At 34.1% G+C, this 19,138-nt stretch overlaps 1 protein-coding gene across 1 annotated transcript in view; it reads left to right on the top strand.

Moving 5' to 3' along the window:
• The first annotated feature begins 99 nt into the window (after positions 1-99).
• Positions 100-19,138, top strand: part of GCFC2 (GC-rich sequence DNA-binding factor 2) — a 47,729-nt gene continuing 28,690 nt past the window's right edge. The window contains exons 1-7 of the mRNA XM_008590172.1: positions 100-207; positions 3,495-3,623; positions 7,482-7,697; positions 8,805-8,902; positions 13,642-13,757; positions 15,996-16,182; positions 18,157-18,280. Coding sequence (XP_008588394.1) covers positions 7,586-7,697; positions 8,805-8,902; positions 13,642-13,757; positions 15,996-16,182; positions 18,157-18,280 — 637 coding nt within the window. The 5' untranslated portion in view covers positions 100-207; positions 3,495-3,623; positions 7,482-7,585. The remainder of the gene's footprint in view (positions 208-3,494; positions 3,624-7,481; positions 7,698-8,804; positions 8,903-13,641; positions 13,758-15,995; positions 16,183-18,156; positions 18,281-19,138) is intronic.

Consider the following 19,138-nt stretch of genomic DNA (forward strand, 5'->3'; position numbering starts at 1 on the left):
GGGAGCCGTCTGCTGAGTCCGGGGCGCCGAGGGAGCAGGCGGCCCCGGGCTCTGCGGAGGAAGGGCGGCCTTGTGGAGGAGGCCACGCAGAAGTAACGAAACGGCCTCACCGGGGCCGGGGGCCTCGGGGCCGGGGCCGGGTCTGGGCGAGTTCCCGGCGCGCCGCGGGAGTGGCTCCCCGCACGGACGGCGGCTTGAGCGTCCAAGGTGACGTGGGCAAGCGGGGCGGTCGGCCGAGGTGACGCTGGGCTCGGGAAGAGGTCGCGGGGTCCTTGGGTCCTTTCGTAGAGGTTCCTGTAACCTGGTGCTGACCGCCAGCCAGGCTAAGTCGTGGAGGTAGTGAGACAGGCCGGCTGCCTGCATCTACGTATTGGACTTCTTGGGGGAGTAAAAGGAATCCTGTATAGTTTGGTGGCTCTTCGCCCCGTCAGATGACCCTCCCCAGTTATTGCTGTAGTACTGTACAATAGTACAGTAATTAACGTTTATGAAAAGCCTAAATAGTCACAAAGGAATTAATTCCTAATGCTGTTAGGTAGCCAAAGGTTATATGCCTTTTGGAAACTTGTCCAATTGATTTTTTGGGGAGACACTTACCAGAACAGTACATTAGAAAAATCTGACTGACAGGTTTTGAAACACTGTTTTTTGCCTATTTTCTTCTTTTATCGATTATTTGCAAAAACTGACATAAAAATAATATATACGACGCCAAGTAGCATAATAAGAGATTCATGACACTGTAGATTGTACCAGTATTGGAGTTAAATACAATGTAGTCGTTTTGAAGTACCAGAAGTTGTTTACATAAAATGTATTGCTCTGAGTTTGAATTGGAGCTTAATAAAGTATAGTTTTGACTAGTCTTGAGGTCTAAAATTTTCTCCCCACTGTTTTTAGTCCCATTAAAGCAAACTTAGTGATTTCTTGTTTATTTTATTTATTGACAAATAAAAATTGTATGTACTTGTATACAACATGTTTTGAAATGTGTATACATTGTGAAATGGCTAAATCGAGTTAATTAACATATGCACTGCCTCAGGTACTTACCTTTTTTTGTGGTGAGACACAAAATATACTCTCAGCAATTTTAAAGTATGCAATATATTGTTACTAAGTATAGTCACCATGTTGTACAATAGGTACAAAACTTAAATTTTGTATCCTTTGACCAACGTCTCTCCTACCACACCCTCCTTTCCCCAGTCTCCCAGCTCCTGGTAACCAGCTTCTGTTCTCAGCTTCTATGATTTCCATTTTTTTAGATTCCTCGTGTGAGTTAGATCATGCAGTATTGTAAAAGGGTACATCAAAAATTCTGTGGAAAAATAGAATTAAAAGATAATACAATCTTTTAATTAACTTTTTGAAGTACGCTTGTATTTGTATCTCTGTACCTGGCTTATTTTACTTAACATAATGCCCTCCACATTTATGATCTTAGTGATTTCTTAGTCATTGTTATCTATTTGTCTGAAGTTTTGATGACTTTTTTTATTTGTTTAAGTCATCTGGTTAAGTTGTAGTAGGGAAAATTGAGGCCAGGAGTTGCTTTTTCTTTTGCCTTCTAGAGCAATGATTCTAAACTCTTTGGTCTTTGGACCCTCTTTATACTCTTAAAAATGGTCAAGGATCCCAAAGAACTTTGGGAAACACTTTGAGTTAGACCTATCAATAATTTGCAAATCTCTTTAATGTCTGGCTAAATAGAAGACAGCTGAATTTTCATAGTTGCTTCTGCATTCAGTTTGTTGGTGCTATGTTTTGGTTGAAGTATTTGAAGAAAATACAGCCTCTGTACTTTTTAGATCATTGAGGGTGTTCTGCTTAATATTATAACAAAGCTCAACAAGTAAAAGTCTTATACCATATCAATAAATTTTTGGTATCCTGTTACATTAAAATCCATTGGTCTGTTTTGCACTTTGAATGGATCTTTTACTTGTAGCATCATACATTGGTTATTTGGAAGGTATTCATTCCCTGAGTTTGCAGAGCATTATGTTTCTTCTTGGAAATATTGGGAAGTTCATCTTGCAACTTAATCACACAAGTGCTTTTCCTTAAGGCGGCAACCATTGTATTTCCATATGCATCAGAAGTACCTTATGAATACTTCCGTTTTGTCACACAGAATATTAAAAAGATGTGTACTCAAGGGTCAAGATTTAATTAAGTTAATAATTTATTGTTTCACCAAGGACTACAAGTCAAACTGGTTTTTTTTTTTTTTTCCTTCCCCTGCCAATCTGTGGTAATGAGGAATACAGTGACTGGTACTACAAATTGGTGTCGGTGCCTTGATTCATAACAAAGAGCTAGCAGTTTTACCCAGCACTGCTTTTGCTTCCTTATGTAAATGTCAACACAGTGAAAAGAACAAATAACATGTTAGTATTATAATTAAAGTATTTTTGACTTCATAGACCCTCTGAAAGGCTCTCAGGAACCTCCAAGGGACTATGCTTTAAGAACCACCGTTTTGGTGTTAATCCACTTTAGGAACAGGTAGGGGTTGTCATAAATAGTATTACCTAAGAAAGATGTGAGCTGTAGCTATGTTGCTTTGGTATTTTAAGTTTTGATTTGACTCCAAACTTTTAAAAACTATGTAGGTCTAATTAAGGTAAAATTTTAAGATAAAGAGATCTAAGTAATCTTATGTTTTAAGGTTATCCATAAAGATGCAGAATTATTGTGAACTAACAAATCCTTTCTTGTCATTAATGCCAAAAATTCCTTTACATTTTTGCATTCAGTTCTCACAACCCCTCTGTGGGTTTTATTTCTTAATGTTATTTTTGTTTAATTGGTTAATTGAGGTTAGCAGACTAAGTGACCCACCCCACCACAAATCACACACTGAAAAGATAGACCCATGCTTTGATCTGAGACTGAAGTGCTTATTACAGTACTTCTTGCCACCAGCCATTGAAATATGGCATAACATAAGGTTCTGGTGTTAGATACAATTAGGTTGAAAGCCCTGCTCCACTTACTTTGTGTTACCTATCCTCTTAATTCTTAGTGTTCTCATAAGTAAAAACGTTCACTTTACAGAATTATGGGTATTAAATGAAATAAATCATGTAAAATAGATTTTAATATGCTTAGCAAATAGTAAGTGTATATATATTAAATATTTTTTCTTTTTCTACTTATTCACTACCACTATTTTTCTTTTCCAGTTATTACTTCAATTTTTGTCGCTTTATTTTTTTCTATAATGTTCACATCATTCTTTTCGTTGCATCCTTTTGGAAATATTTTATTAGTTACGTAGATAGTACAAGTAGGGAAAGTCTTTGTACACTTATCAGAATACTCAATTGTTTCAGAAAGACCAGATGTTGAAGAAAGATCTCTATGTCTACTTTAAATAAGTGGAGTAGGATTAAAACACTATATTATACATATACCATGTGTTGTTCAGAATTTCAGTTATTCCAGTGTATTGACTCTTTCTTGTACTAAAACAAATTTTCGATTAGATTCCAGAACAGTTGATCTTCCAACAGATGAAGAGGATGGAACACATCACTCCTCAGAAAGTAAGGATGATCAGAGTTCATCTTCTGATAGCTCTAACTCTCTGGAAGAAAAGGAATTTTCATCAATAGGTTGGTAATTTTTGTAATTTTGGTTAAGAATTCTATTTCTAACATTAATATTTTCTATATCAGTGATTCTTACTGTTGATAACACAACAAACTCTAGTGAAATATGGGAAAAGTAGGTCATTACTGATGATTGCCAAAGTGCTGAAATTGACTGGTCATTTCAATTACATAACATGCCCAAGGTCAGACAGCTTGTAAGAGGCAGAGCTAGGATTCAAACTCAGGCTGTTTACTCCAGAGCCTATGTTCTTAACCACTGTGCTGTACTGGGTGATCCATGCCAATGCCTGAAGGATGGTAAGAATTTGTCAGTGAGGATGTTTCAGTTACAGGGTGTAACATCTCTAAAACTCTAGGGATGATAACATAGTATGTGCAGGGAACTAAAAATAGTTTTGTTTGGCTGAAAATGGTTGGTTGGGAATTTAAAAAGAAGAAAGAAAGCAGGAGGAACAAGTTGGAGTCAGATTATGCAGAGCTTGGGGAGCCATGGAAAATTTTTTACAAATAGATAACATGACTATTTTTGTGTTTTAGAAAGATCCGTATAGTTCACGGGTCAGCACATTACCAATTGTGGGCCAAATCGGACCCACCACCTGTTTTTGTAAATAAAGTTTTATTAAAACACAGTTATACTCTTTCAGTTACTTATTATCTGTGGCTGCTTTTGCACTTGAAAGCAGTTGAAACTTCTTATGACCTAATGAGGCCTTTTGACTGCAAAGTCAAAAATAGTTATCTGGCTCTTTACTCTAGCTCAAGGATTTATAACTTGTTTTGTGCTGTGGACTCCTTTTTCAGCCTAGTGAAGCCTAAGACTCCTGAGAAAAGTAATAGAGTAAAATAGATAGCTTTATAAAGGAAACAAATTATATTGAAATATTTTTGTTAAAATATAGTTTGAAAGATTTATAGTAATAAGTGCTTCTTTATTAACCCATAAAATAACAACAACCATTAGCTCTATAGTTTTTTTAATCCAAGTTCACAAAGTACAGAATACTGAGTGATAAAGCCAATATTAAGAATTGAAGCCTGTAAACAATTGAAGCCTTGTCTAGATTCTAGATACAGTGCTGTTCATTAGAATTTTCTGTGGTAATGGAAAAATTCTATATATTCACTGTCCAGTACAGTAGTCACTAGTTATATGTAGCTATTCAGCTCTTAAAATATGGCCAGTGCAACTGAGGAATTGGATTTTTAATTCAATTAAATTTAAATAGTTACATATGGCTAGCAGCTACTAACAGTATGAGGCAGTGATACAGTAAAGTGTTGGCAGCACTACCCTCCTAAGGAGGAGGGCAGTGGTTGGAAACGTGTGGGATAGTTTTTGTAATGATTATAGGGATTGAGGTGTTACTCCATGTAGTACCTCAGAGGCAAGAGATGATAAATGTCCTGCAGAGGGTGGGACAGCTCAGCATAGTAAAGAATTGTCTCTCCCCCAAATGCCCCATTGAGAAACACTGATTCAAAGCTGTGAAGTTGTCCTGTGAGAAACACTTGCAAGTGCAAAGGATGTACTGGCTAGAGAAGGAAAGGTGCAGGAATGTGATAATTTTAAGGACTAGTGTGTGGGAGGAGTGCATTTATTTTGTGTTCAGATGATGGAACTATTAGAGTGATACAGTAATATCTGCCCTGAAATGTTCCCTGTGGCAGAGACTCTGGTTGCCAATGGGAAATGATAGTTGACCTCTCTGCCTTAGATGATTTTGTATCAGATTGGATGATATGTGAGGGTACTTCAAAAAGTTTGCAGAAAGATTTGTATTGTCTTCTAATTCTATTTTTCCACAAACTTTTTGAAGTTCTCTCATGTGAAAATTATTTATGAATTATAGATCTGTAAAAACATGATGTTTCTATTATAAAACAATTTGCTAACTTTATTCATTCATCCCATGTCTGTCAAGCATCTCTGTGTGTGAACCCTTGAGCTAGGTGTTGGATATGGAAAAACAGGACATATGGAATACTCTTCTCTTCCATGATTTTTTACTTTATTGTACTTTGAGGGAGAATTAGCTTTATGTAGCACTAGTATCTACCTAGTTAATCCCATTGCTTGTGACTTGTTAATTAAACCCTACCAAGTCATTTACAGGTGAATCACTTCCAACTCAAATATTTCTGTTTCCATGTTTATAGACTTGAGTATTTGAAACTAAATGTATCATCTTAACCCTAGCTACACATTAAAATTTCCCGTGGGACTATGAAAACATACTACTGCTCAGCTCTACCTCAGATCAACCAAATCTGAATTTGAGGGATGGGGGCCTGGGTACCAGTAGTTTATCATGCTTCCCAGGTGATTCTGATGTATAGCCAAGGCTGCAAATTGCTAATCTGCTGTGATGGTTTTGAATCTTAATACTACTTTAGATTATGTTAGCTGTACCTCCCAGCTTTAAACATGTCTTCTTATCTTCATTCACATCACAGTAAAATCATTAAACCAGGGAAGACAAAGTACAGAGCTTTCTGGCAGTTTCTACTTAGCTTCTTAATCAATATTTTATTTTTTTAGTGGTTATTCAACCAGTTAAGAATTCAGTGAACTATATGATTTACCCCACATATTTTAATATTCTCCATAAGGAAGTATCCAACTGTTAAATGCTTCAGGAGGATGAAGAGACACCTGACTTTTATCTTTTTACTGATATCAATCTATAAATAAGTACTAGTCTATGAAAAAATTAAATCACTTGATTTTATATTACTTATTCTTGATGAATGTTTATTGGTTTCTAGTGATCACCATTTATTACTTCATGATTAACTCAGGCACTTTTTATTTTCCCTAGGACTGATGTCAAGCATATTGATCTATAATTTCTGAAATCTACGTCTCCATTGTTTGTTTGAAACATTGGAGCGTTTGCACATCTCCGGGCATATGAAATGGTTTCTATTTATTTCCCAAAGAATTTGGACCAATTTGTAGGAAATGTTCGAAAATTTTACTTGAGTCCCAGTGGCTTGACCTCTTTTTAATATTTTGAAGTCCTTAAAATAGTGAGTTTCTCTTTCCATTTTGTTTACTGTATTTTTTTAAGAAACCATTTTTTCCAGACTAAAGATAAATTTCAGCATAGATCATGCATGAAGAAACTTGTTTTGAATTAGAAGAGTTCATATTAATGGGATTTGTACTGTACAAAATAAAGAAAAAAATAAAATAGGGCTCTGTTAAAAGTTGTCACCTAAATATTTTTCACTTGGTAAATGAACCTAGTTATTTCCTTCATACTTCTAAATTGTCACATTTATTCAAATGGCATTCATCTCAGGACCTCAGAAGCTGAGTTGGCTTTGCGCTGGTCATAGCCTGTTTCTCACTCCCTATATGTATGTGTGGGTGTCCACAGGGTAGGGGTGTGTCATAGTGTAGTACTTCTCTTACGTGGTAAGTCACACTGGTTTGTCATTGATCCTTTTAACTTCTGCAGTTCTCACTGACTGAGGAACTTCACGCTCAGCCCTCTCCACATCCCCACCCTGACAATCTCAGAGCTCCCGGAGGTGAGCAATAGCTCGCCCTCAACAAACAGTCGGCAGACGTCTGATGAGTTTGATAGTTAAAAGATAAAATGGAGTGGTTTCAGTGTGTTTTCTGATACTTCTAGATTTGGTTCATTTTTCTAAATTGTATTTAATCTCCGTTAAATTATTTTTCTTCCTTTACTGATGTAGATTTTGAGCCATTTATTAAAGTCACATGCATGTGTCAAAATAGTGAAAAATTTAGGAAAATGTTGCCTTTTTCCTTTGTTTAAATGTGAGATATATGTATTTCTATTGGCATTTGGTATCCAGTATCCTCTTCATTATTTCTTTCAGTTAAGATCCCTGATGCAGCTTTTATTCAGGCAGCCCGCAGAAAACGGGAATTGGCCAGGGCCCTAGATGACTATATTCCTTTGGATGTGAAACATGCCTCTGGTATGAAGAGAAACAGTGATGAAGATCCTGAGAGTGAACCTGATGACCATGAAAAGAGAATACCATTTACCCGAAAGCCTCAAGCACTTAAACAAAGAATGGCTGAAGAAACAAGTACATATTTAATTTGTTTACCAAAATATGAAGATTAGGCATTTTTTATTACAATATAATATTATGATATAATCTCCATAAAAATGCGATGTAGTGTAGAGTGTTGATGTTCTCTTTTATTTAGTATCATATTGGTTCTTGACACTATGCCTCTAAAAGATGTATCTTTATCAAAATATTAGTATCAAAGAGTATGTGTAATAATATTTACTAATGCCTGACTTCCACTAGATCTTTTTTGACAGGTTAAAAAAATTGTGCAATTAAAAAAATTGTGCAATGTCTTATTTTTGAAATGTTGAAAACTATCATTGTCACCTTTATAAAGCTGTTTTTTTGTTAGGTTTTTTTTTATTTTGTTTTAACTTGAAAATGTCTAGAGATTTTAGGCATCATGTATTAAACCCTTCCCTGCTATAATAAAAATTTCTTTTGCCAATCAATAGTACTTGTCTCAAAGAACTATTTCACATTTCTTATTTAAGGTTTTTTTTTATTTTGTTTTAACTTGAAAATGTCTAGAGATTTTAGGCATCATGTATTAAACCCTTCCCTGCTATAATAAAAAATTTCTTTTGCCAATCAATAGTACTTGTCTCAAAGAACTATTTCACATTTCTTATTTATAATATATGAGTTTTACCCAGATTTTTGTTACTTCAAATAATATTTTTTTCAGAGTGAGACTTTGGTTTCTTATAAACCAGAAATTATTTTTAAATGTTTGGATTCTCTAGTAGGAATTGAGAAATCTTTGATAAGAAAACCAAACATTTCATTCTTCCTCAGTTTTTTCTGTATGTGGAGCTATAGTGTTTTGAGTGGGACACTTTGTTAATAAGAGCACAGGTTCTGGAGTCAGATGTCTGGATTCCAGTTCTAGCTTCAAAATAGTCCTAAGACAAGTTACTTAACCTCCCAGTATCTGAGTTTCATCATTTGTGAAGTGAGGGCAATAATAGTGCCTTCTTTCCAGAATTATGGTAAAGAATAAATAATGTGTGAAGTGCTGCTAAGCCTGTGTGTAATACGCCCCCCAGAAATGTTGGCTGCTGCAATTGGAATGGAAAAACATTGAATATTTATATGTGAACTTTTTTTTTCTAGCAAGCAGACATGAAGATGTAAGTGAAGAAAGTCAGGAAGATGAAAATCAAGATATTTGGGAACAGCAACAGATGAAGAAAGCACTTAAAATCGTAGAGGTAATAATTTCCTATACCGTGTGTACTATATTCTTGTGGCTGCTGTAACAAATTACCACAGATTTGGTGACTTAAAACAATAGATATTTATTCTTTCATAGCGTGGAGGCCAGAAATCTGAAATCAAGGTGTTGGCAGGGCTATGCTTCCTCTGAGGGCCCTAGGGAAGAATCCTTCCTTGTTTTTTCCAACTTCTGCTAGCCCCAGGTGTTCCTTGGCTTGTGATGGCATAACTTCTATCTCTACCTCTGTCTTTACATGGCAGTCTTTTCTGTGTCTCCACTCTTGTGTATTTCTTATAAGGGCACTTGTCATTGGATTTACAACCCACCCAGAAAAATCTAAGATGATCCCATCTCGAGATATTTGACTTAATTACAACTACAAGGACACTTTTCCCAAATAAGTTCATATTCACATGTTTCAGGGGTTAAGACATGGATGTATCTTTTGGGAGGCCACCATTCAACCCACTACACTGTGTATTATGTCCTTTTTTCACTAGATTATAAACACCTTCCACTTGAGGGGACTATATCTTCTTTGTCTTTAATTTTACAGTAACTGACAGTATTATCTGAAGCAGGTGTTTAAAAGTAAAGTTTAGGCAAATAGGTTTAAAACAAAACTAAAACAAAATTAAATATAGTAGTCCCCCCTTATCTGTGGTGGATATATTCCAAGACCCCCAGTGAGTGTCTGAAACTGCAGATAGTACCAAACCCTATATATACTATGTTTCTTGATATACATGCATACCAGTGATAAAGTTTAATTTATAAATTAGGCACAGTAAGAGATTAGCAATAACTCATAATAAAATAAGACAATTATAACAGTATGCTAGTATCACTACTCTTGCATTTTGTGGCCATTATTAAGTAAAATGAGGGTTACTTAAACAAAAACACTGCAGTACCAAGACAGTTGATTGGATAACCATGATAGCTACTAAGTGACTAATGGGTGGGGAGCATGTACAGCGTGGGTATGGTGCACAAAGGGATGATGCACATCCTGGGTGAGATGGACCCGTACAGCACAAGATTTCATCATGTTACACAGAACAGCACATGATTTAAAACTTATCAATTGTTTATTTCTGGAATTTTTCATTAAATATTTTAGGGTGTGGTTAATCATGAGTAACTGAAACCATGGAAATGAAACTTCAGATAAGGGGGACTGTTGTACTTGGTAAAAGTCCTGAATTTGGGTTCTGGGTCTGCTGCTAGAATATAAACTCCATGAAGTCAAGAGTTGTTAACAGTTTTGTTCAATGCTGTATCCAACAGTGCCTAATATTGTGGGTGCTCAATAAACATTTGCATAACTTTGACCAATTGTTTAATTTCTCTAAGTTTTAGTTTTCTCATCAATAAAATGAGAATGATGGTAATATTACATACCTGAATAGGTCGATATAAATCTTGAATTTATAGTAAGTCAAAGCGATTATGAACTGTAAATTACCATGCAAGCATAAGGTTTTATATTTGATTCTTTTTATCAAGAATGCTTTGAAAGATAATTATTTGTTCTTTTAAATGAGAAAGTATTATAAGATTTCCATATTATTGCAGCTGAAAGGCTAAGTAAAGGTAAGCCTGTGGTTATAATTTAGGAGTCTTTGACCAGAGAAATGGTGTAGAAGACTGTTTTTATGACCGTAACAGGCTTAGGGGTTTTTTTTCCTCCCCTTTTTAGTAAAATCAGTGTAGCAACAGAATTTAAAAAAAAAATACCACAGGTCTTACTCTAACTGCTCAATTGCATAATTCTTTTATATGTGATGTGCTTTTTTTTTTTTTAAGCCTAATTGCAATCATAGGGTACATCAGAGCTTCCCAAACTTTCTCATTCATGAAGCCCTTAGTGTTTCAGAAAAAAAAAATACCACAGGTCTTACTCTAACTGCTCAATTGCATAATTCTTTTATATGTGATGTGCTTTTTTTTTTTTTAAGCCTAATTACAATCATAGGGTACATCAGAGCTTCCCAAACTTTCTCATTCATGAAGCCCTTAGTGTTTCAGTAATTTTATCATGGTACCCCTAAACCAAAAGAAGTGCCAAACAATTCCATTTATTAAGTAGTTAAGTCCAAAGAATTTATTTAATAAGATTTATTTCCTAATAACTTAATAGCCATTTGGTACGGGGAAAAAAATACAGTTAACTTGAAGAAAAAAATCTTTTTACTTTATTTTTAAATAACCACAATTACTGATGGGATGTATGCGTCTGCTGGGCACTGCATGACTTCTTGAACCTTATAATCAGATTGAACACTGCCATTCTCATTTCCATATTGTTCTTCACATAAAACTTGCTTTTTATCATAGCATCCTTTCAAAGCCTGGTTGTGCAAATGTGACTTCAACAAAAGGAATGTAACACATTCTAATGTTGCGACTATGATCTAATTAGGGCTAGTAGTCCAACAGATGTTGAGTATTGCTGTGTTTCCCTGAAAAAATTTAACATATCTCACCATACCCTTTGAATTCACTGGGATGCCTTCACACACAGTTTGGGAACCACAATATGCATAAAATTTTGAATTCTGCTTTCTTTGCTTGATATAACTATCTTCCCCTATTTCTACATAGTTATAATAATAACTAATTTTAATAGCTGCATAATATTCACCGGAGTCAGTGAATCATAATGCTTTTTCTTAACGATTCTTCTGTTGGTGAATGTTTTAGGTTATATGCAATCTGAATTTTTTTCCTATTAATAAAAATCAGTGAATATTTGATTATTTATTTCTTTCCCTCCTTTTATTTATTTTGTTCAGAATTTGTTTTTGAACTATTCCCTTGGGGTAATTGCCAAGAATGATATTACTAATCAAAGGAAATTAATGTTTTTATAGTATGTAGTACAGTTTTCCCTGTTGCTTTCTAAAGAAAACTTAGTTCGATGTATAATGCCACCAATACTATGGGAATGTTTCACCACAATGTTGCCAGCTTTAGGTGCAAGTTTAGTTGGTGAATATGGAATCTCACACTCGTTTGATTTGTATTTTTATCACTAAACTGCATTTACTGATTCCTTTGTTGAAGATCTACCATATGCCACTGTATTAGTTTCCTATGGCTGCTGTAACAAATTACCACAAACTTGGTGGCTTAAAACAACAAAAGTTCATTTTCTCTCATTTCTGGAGGCCAGAAGTTTAAAATCAAGGTGTTAGTAGGGCCACGTTCCTTTCAGAAGCTCTAGAAGAGAATTCTTTCTTTGACTCATCTGGCTTGTGTTAGCTGTTGGCATTCTTTGGCTTGTGGCCACATCTCTTTCTGTTCCATCTTCACGTTAACTTCTCCTGTGTCCCAAAACACCCTCTTCCTCTGTATTATGAGGATATAAGTAATTGTATTTATGCCCCATCTGCATAATCCAGGATAAGCCCCTTCTCTCAAGGTCTTTAACTTAATTATATCTTTTTGCCTTATAAGATAGTATTCACATGAATGTGAACAAGTCTTTTGTGAGGTAACTATTAGCCTATTATAGCCACTTACAAAGATTTGATGTACAAATCTTTCAGGAGGAGAGATAGCTGAACAAAATAATTATAGTGAAGTATTACAGGTTCTTTGTCAGATCTCTGTGCAGGGTCGTGAGACAGCACAAATGGGCAAGTGGGTGGTGAGTTTTATAAGAGGGAAAGTAAATGGGGGCTTTGGAAAAGCCTCTACAGAAGTAGTGGTATTTGAATGGGTCATTGAAATATGTTTATGATGTAAAGGATTTGAGGCTGAAGGATCAGGAATGTTCGGGGATTTGCAAGTATGGTTTGAGCTGGATAGGAGGCTTGGTGGAAATTGAGGTGAGAAATGATGCTCCATGGGAAATATAAAAAGGATAGTTAGGCCAATGAATCGGCTAAATATCTGATCCATTTCTTCATATGTTCTTGTCTAAAGTAAGGTTCTTTAGGACCTTTTGAGCATTTCAAGCATGGTGGTGATGAGCTGTGATTAGCCAGAGGACACCAATGTGAAATATACCATGTTACAAGATGCATTAGTTAGGAATGCATTCCTCCGTAAGTAAGGGAACACCTAAATAAACGAGGTTTAAAGAAAAGTAAAAGTTTTACCTAGAAACCCTCCAGCAGACTTACATTTACTTTTCATAGACTAGAATGGAGTTGGAGCTAAATGGCTACTTCTCTCATGAAAACAGATGTTAGTTTAGCCACACAACTATTTCTACCATACGGGGTGATATTCACCAAAGACTTTTGCTTCTGAAACTGCATGAGTTTCTGAGAGTACATTAGACCATAAACAAAATTAGCTTTAAAAACGTCAAGAACTAAACTTTTTTGGAATATTAGATTTTTAAAATTTGCCTTTTGCATGCGAATATAAAGTTCTAAATTGTAAAATTGAAGATTTTAAATCATTTTATTGTCACCATGAAAAATTTCAAAGGCATGTAATTTTTGAGCTGGAAGGGACCTGGAGTATCCAGTCTCCTTTCATGTTATTAACATTTGTAAAGTACATGAAATGTTTTTAAGAAATGAATTTTCATATTATTTTTAGGGAAGAGATGTAGATGTTTGATTTTAAATCATTTTATTGTCACCATGAAAAATTTCAAAGGCATGTAATTTTTGAGCTGGAAGGGACCTGGAGTATCCAGTCTCCTTTCATGTTATTAACATTTGTAAAGTACATGAAATGTTTTTAAGAAATGAATTTTCATATTATTTTTAGGGAAGAGATGTAGATGTTTCCCACAGCAGTGAATCTCAAACTGTGAGGAAGTTTGATACTTCTATTTCATTTCCACCAGTAAATTTAGAAATTATAAAGAAGCAATTAAATACTAGGTGAGTAATAATCATTTTGAAATTTACATTTGTCCTAGATATTTAATAGTGAAAAAATAGCACTATATTCTTTTTAATTATTAGCTATTAATATTAAACTGATTTATAGGAAAAAATAGGATCTCCTGTTACCACACTAACACAACTAATTTCATTTTTGTGTATGTCTTGTAAGTTTATGTATTGTCTATGACTGGTTATGAGCTACAATACAGAGTTGAGTAGTTGCCATAGCAGCCATCTATCCCTTCATGCCTAAAATATTTAGTACCCAGCATTTTATAGGAAAAAAAGTTTGCTGATTCCTGTTCTACATTAGTGTTTTTCAGTAGTGATGTTGAGTGATGAGATTAATTTAACATTCAAGATTATTTCGTAATAACTTCATTATGATTTATTGGCATTCTGGTATGCTTATCTTAGAAGAAGACAGCTAGAATTATAGCTCTTGCATCTAGAATTGCATGTAACTCAGAACGTATATGGTTGTAATCATGAGATTGTGTTTGAGAGAATTGTTTTGCGTGAGTGATACAGTAAAAAAAAGGCAGTGGATCACTGATTTAGATTAGCATTTCATCTGGATAAATGTTACTTTTAACTTTATTATAGTTTATTTTTTATTAACTAGGTTGTTTATTTTAAAAAGAAAATACACTCTCATGATTTAAAAAAAAAAATTAACCAGTACAAAATGATATACAAGAGATAAGAAAGTTACCTTCCCCAGAGGAAACCATTGCAACCAGTTTCTTGTTTCCTTCCAAAATTGGTCTATATATGTATCTATACCAGCACATATATGTTAATATATTGCCCCATATTTATACAAAAAAAGATTCACATTTTATCCCATGTTCTGTACCTAGCTTTTTTCTGGTAATATGTACTTAAAAGTTTATTGCTATGGCCAATAGTATTCTACTTATTTACAATGTTTCATTAGTGATGCCTGCTGTACATTATCATCTTGATTTATTTCTTAACTCTCACTGTTCTCTCTATAAAGCAAAGAAAGACTTTGAAAGACAAATGCAGGAAAACTTGAAGAGAGGATATTTGGCCTAACAAGTGCTAAAGAGTTTCTGTTATGTAGCAGTTTAGCAGGAGGAGTTAAATTAAAAATTTAAGTCTGCTTCAAGTTCACATTATAAAACTGTGAACTTGTTATTTCACTTGTAGTTAATTCTTTAATTCTGAGGCATTCACAGAGTCAAATATTAGTGGAAGACACATTCCAGATGTTTTTTAAAAATTGTGTTTCTTATTCCTCCTTTGGCATGTATATGAAGAGTAATTGAATTTTAAAAGATAAGTAGTCACAAAAAAAAAAAAAGAAAAGAAAAAGGCTGGCTAGTTAGCTCAGTTGGTTAGAGCACAGCCTTATAATACCAGAGTCACAGATTCAGATCTCTGTACTGGCCAGCCACCAAAAAAACAAAAAAGATAAGCACTCATTGAATTATACTTAGAAAAGAAAAAGGCTGGCTAGTTAGCTCAGTTGGTTAGAGCACAGCCTTATAATACCAGAGTCACAGATTCGGATCTCTGTACTGGCCAGCCACCAAAAAAACAAAAAAGATAAGCACTCATTGAATTATACTTTAAATTTTTCATAAACATGAGCTGATACATGTGATATTCACAAGAGCTGAAAGAAAGCAGGTTGTCTTAACTATAATAGAACAATGTATAGGGAAATGCAACAAAGCAGCAATAAAGGAAATACATGTACCTCAAGAACGTTATGTTCCAATGACAAATAAAATAGATACCATTTTATTTGGTATGAATCACGAAACAGATAAATTTACCAAACCATAACATGCTCAAATGGTTTTAGTACCAGCTCATTCAGATATCTGTGTTCCAAGAAAGACCACAAATTGATCTAACAGTAACTCCACATGGACTCCTGTATTTCAAATATAAGACCATTGATTGTTCTTGCAACTCATCTAATTTATAAATTCTGATCAATCCTGGCCTAAAACCATACTCATTAACTTCTGCTGTAACCTGTGATTAGCTTCAGGCCCTAAAATCTCTAAATGCCCTTTTCTACCTTCCCCTTTGAGACTCTTCTGTTGTGATGCACTCCTATGGTTAGCAAGTATGATAAACCCAGGTGTGTATGATCATCCATTTCCTTGGTGGTCTTTGAAAACGTTTACATTAGTTTCCTACCTTTAGAAAAAAGTCTGAAAAATAAACCAATTTTTCTTTTTTTAAATTTAGATTAACATTAATACAGGATACTCACCGCTCACACTTGAGAGAATATGAAAAATATATGCAAGATGTCAAGAGCTCAAAGAGTACGATCCAGAACCTAGAGAGTTCTTCAAATCAAGCTCTAAATTATAAATTCTATAAAAGCATGAAAGCGTATGTGGAAAATTTAATTGACTGTCTTAATGAAAAGGTACTTATAAATATTTATTTATATCATTTCTTTTTTTGGAGGAACTCTCTTACCATACAGTTAAAAAAAGAAAAGTCTAAATATCACAATTAAATACTTTTCTCTAGTATTTTTCCTGTACATTTTTAACATATTATGATATTAAGCATTTCCTTAATTTTGGACATTTAGGTTTTTTGCAGTTATTTTGCTGTTATAAGCAACACTGTATAAAATTTGTATATAAATTTTTGTGTTACAATTTCATCTGTTTAAAAAAATTTCTAGAGGGGCCCACCCATGACTCACTTGGGAGGGTGCGGTGCTGATAATGCCAAGGCCACGGGTTCGGATCGCTATATAGGGATGGCCAGTTGGCTCACTTCAGAGAGTGTGATGCTGACAACACCATGTCAGAGGTTAAGATCCTCTTACCGGTCATCTTTTAAAAAGATAAAAATAAAAATAAAAGTAAAATTTCTAGAAAATGAAGTAATTCAAAGAAAATAAATTATTAAGTCTAAATATTTTTAAGGCGTATGAAACGTATTGCCAAAATGTCCTCTAGAAAGATTGTGCTAGTTTTATTGGTTAACTAGATTAAGAAAAAAATGGATTTTGCTTTTATATGTTGTATTTTGATCTCAAACAAACTGTTTGTTTTATTAGCTATATGTAGTTTTTCTTTTTGTGAATCGTTTGTCTCCTTTGCACTGTTATCTTTTTGGTTCTTAGTGGGGATTTTTTCTTTTTCTTTTTTTAGTCTTTTTCGTGAGGATAAATAATTCTTTATGCTTTATCTTGTCTGATGTAAACTTTCCAGTCTGTTTTTCCAGTTTTGTCTTTTGATTTTGTTTGGATGGTTTTTTGACATTCAGCTGTTTTAAAATGTTTGTGTTAACAGATTTATGAATCTTTCACTTTATATTTTCTGTTTTTGTTTTATGCATACTAACTTCTCACATGGGAGTCTTCAATTATCCTTTTAAAATAGATAACCATCTAAAAATAATATTCTACGTTCCATATTATTTTTTATTTATGCCAAACAATTGGATGCTTTGTTCCTTGTTGTTTTAAGTTGGCTACCTTCTAATATCACTTGATATTAGTTACCTTCTGAAGTATTTATTACAGTGTAATTTGTTTTTCATCATTCATCCCTGAAGAATTACCTTGTCAAAATCTTGTCAGCCTATATATTCATATATCCATAGCAGCATCTGTGGAGCATCACTGGAGTGGGAGAAATTATTGCCCAAGAAATATAATAGTTCCAATTTCAAGTAGTCTCTCATTTCCACATCACAGCTTTCTTACCTGTCTCTGGTTAGGTTTCTTCTTTCCAGTTTTCTGTATTTGACCAGCTTCTTCAAGTGCCCTGCTACCTTCTGCCCCCTCAGCCTGTGGAAAATAGCTGTACCCCTCATTTTCTCTTAGTCTTCTATTCCAAACATCGAAGAGCCCTTTGTCTCATCTGTCACTCTTATCCATGTTCTGACTCTGTCCCATTTGGTTTCATTATATTTATAGCTGTTCCAACACAGCAAGTTGATTTTTGACTTTTTAATGTTAAAAGTATTGGCAACTAAGTCTGTTGCTCTATTCCAAACATCGAAGAGCCCTTTGTCTCATCTGTCACTCTTATCCATGTTCTGACTCTGTCCCATTTGGTTTCATTATATTTATAGCTGTTCTAACACAGCAAGTTGATTTTTGACTTTTTAATGTTAAAAGTATTGGCAACTAAGTCTGTTGCTTACAATATTTTATAACTGAAATGTAATAGTATTGGAAATGAGGTGTTTTTTTTTCTTTTTCTTTAGCATTTACAATTCTTTATTAGTCAGGATTGCTCCTTGGAACCATAACCTAGTTGAAGGCAAGAATTGAGCATATACATGTGTTTATATACCTTATACATATTACTTTTTTTATACTTTTTATAATTCATTATCAATGACCTACAAAATGTTACTTATGTGTGTATTTCAGATGATCAGCATCCAAGAAATAGAATCTTCTATGCATGCACTCCTTTTAAAACAAGCCATGACCTTTTTGAAACGCAGGCAAGATGAATTAAAACATGAATCAGCCTATTTACAGCAGTTATCATGTTAGTGTTTTCATGTTCAATACAATTTATTAATGAATATTAAGCTAAATTATCATTTAAAGAATAAAAATATTTTTATTCATGCGTAACACATGTTTTTTGTGTATTTTCCCAGTAAGCATTCACCCACCCCTTTCCAAAAACTCAAAACGTTTAGAGGTAGGGTTTCAGTGTGTCTTAAATCTAAGACTAAAAAATAATTATTAGAACTTCTAATCATTTACTATTAGAGACAAAATATGTCTCATGGTCATTTAATGAATGTTTTGAGATGAGTTTACATAAATTTTAGACTCTGTCAGAGATCTAACTTTATAGTTTTCAGGGCACTTCCACAGATTTTTGGGGGTGAGTTTTAGTATAGATTCATCTTTAAGATCTCATAAGATTGGTTATTTTCCTTTTAGTTCTCCACTGTTATGTATTTCCAGGGATTTCTTCCTTTTATTAAGGTGCTGTTGGGGTAATAAAAGAGATGTGAACATGACTAAGTAGCTGATAAAGGCAGAGGCAAAGTGCCTTTCAAACACACAGTATTTTAATCAGACATAAGTAACAGTACATATGAGACTAATAAGAATGAGATATTGGTCATAAAAATATTTCTAGCATTTGGCTACAGAGAAAAGTGGTGAAAACTGCTGAAAAAGAATATGAGGGGAAGAAACTTTGTAGTAGAGTTTTGTTGTTATTCTCAAGTACTGAACTACGTTTACCAGCCAAGTTACATTTTTTAGGCAAGCAAACTTTATGACTTTTAATATTGTGATAGGCAATTAACATTGAAATTTCACTACATAATGAATTATGCAATTTAAGCATATTCTATGTGCATTTATATATACATATATGTATATA

The sequence above is a fragment of the Galeopterus variegatus genome, unplaced genomic scaffold (assembly GCF_000696425.1).
Source record: "Galeopterus variegatus unplaced genomic scaffold, G_variegatus-3.0.2 Scaffold5903, whole genome shotgun sequence".
NCBI lineage: Eukaryota > Metazoa > Chordata > Mammalia > Dermoptera > Cynocephalidae > Galeopterus > Galeopterus variegatus.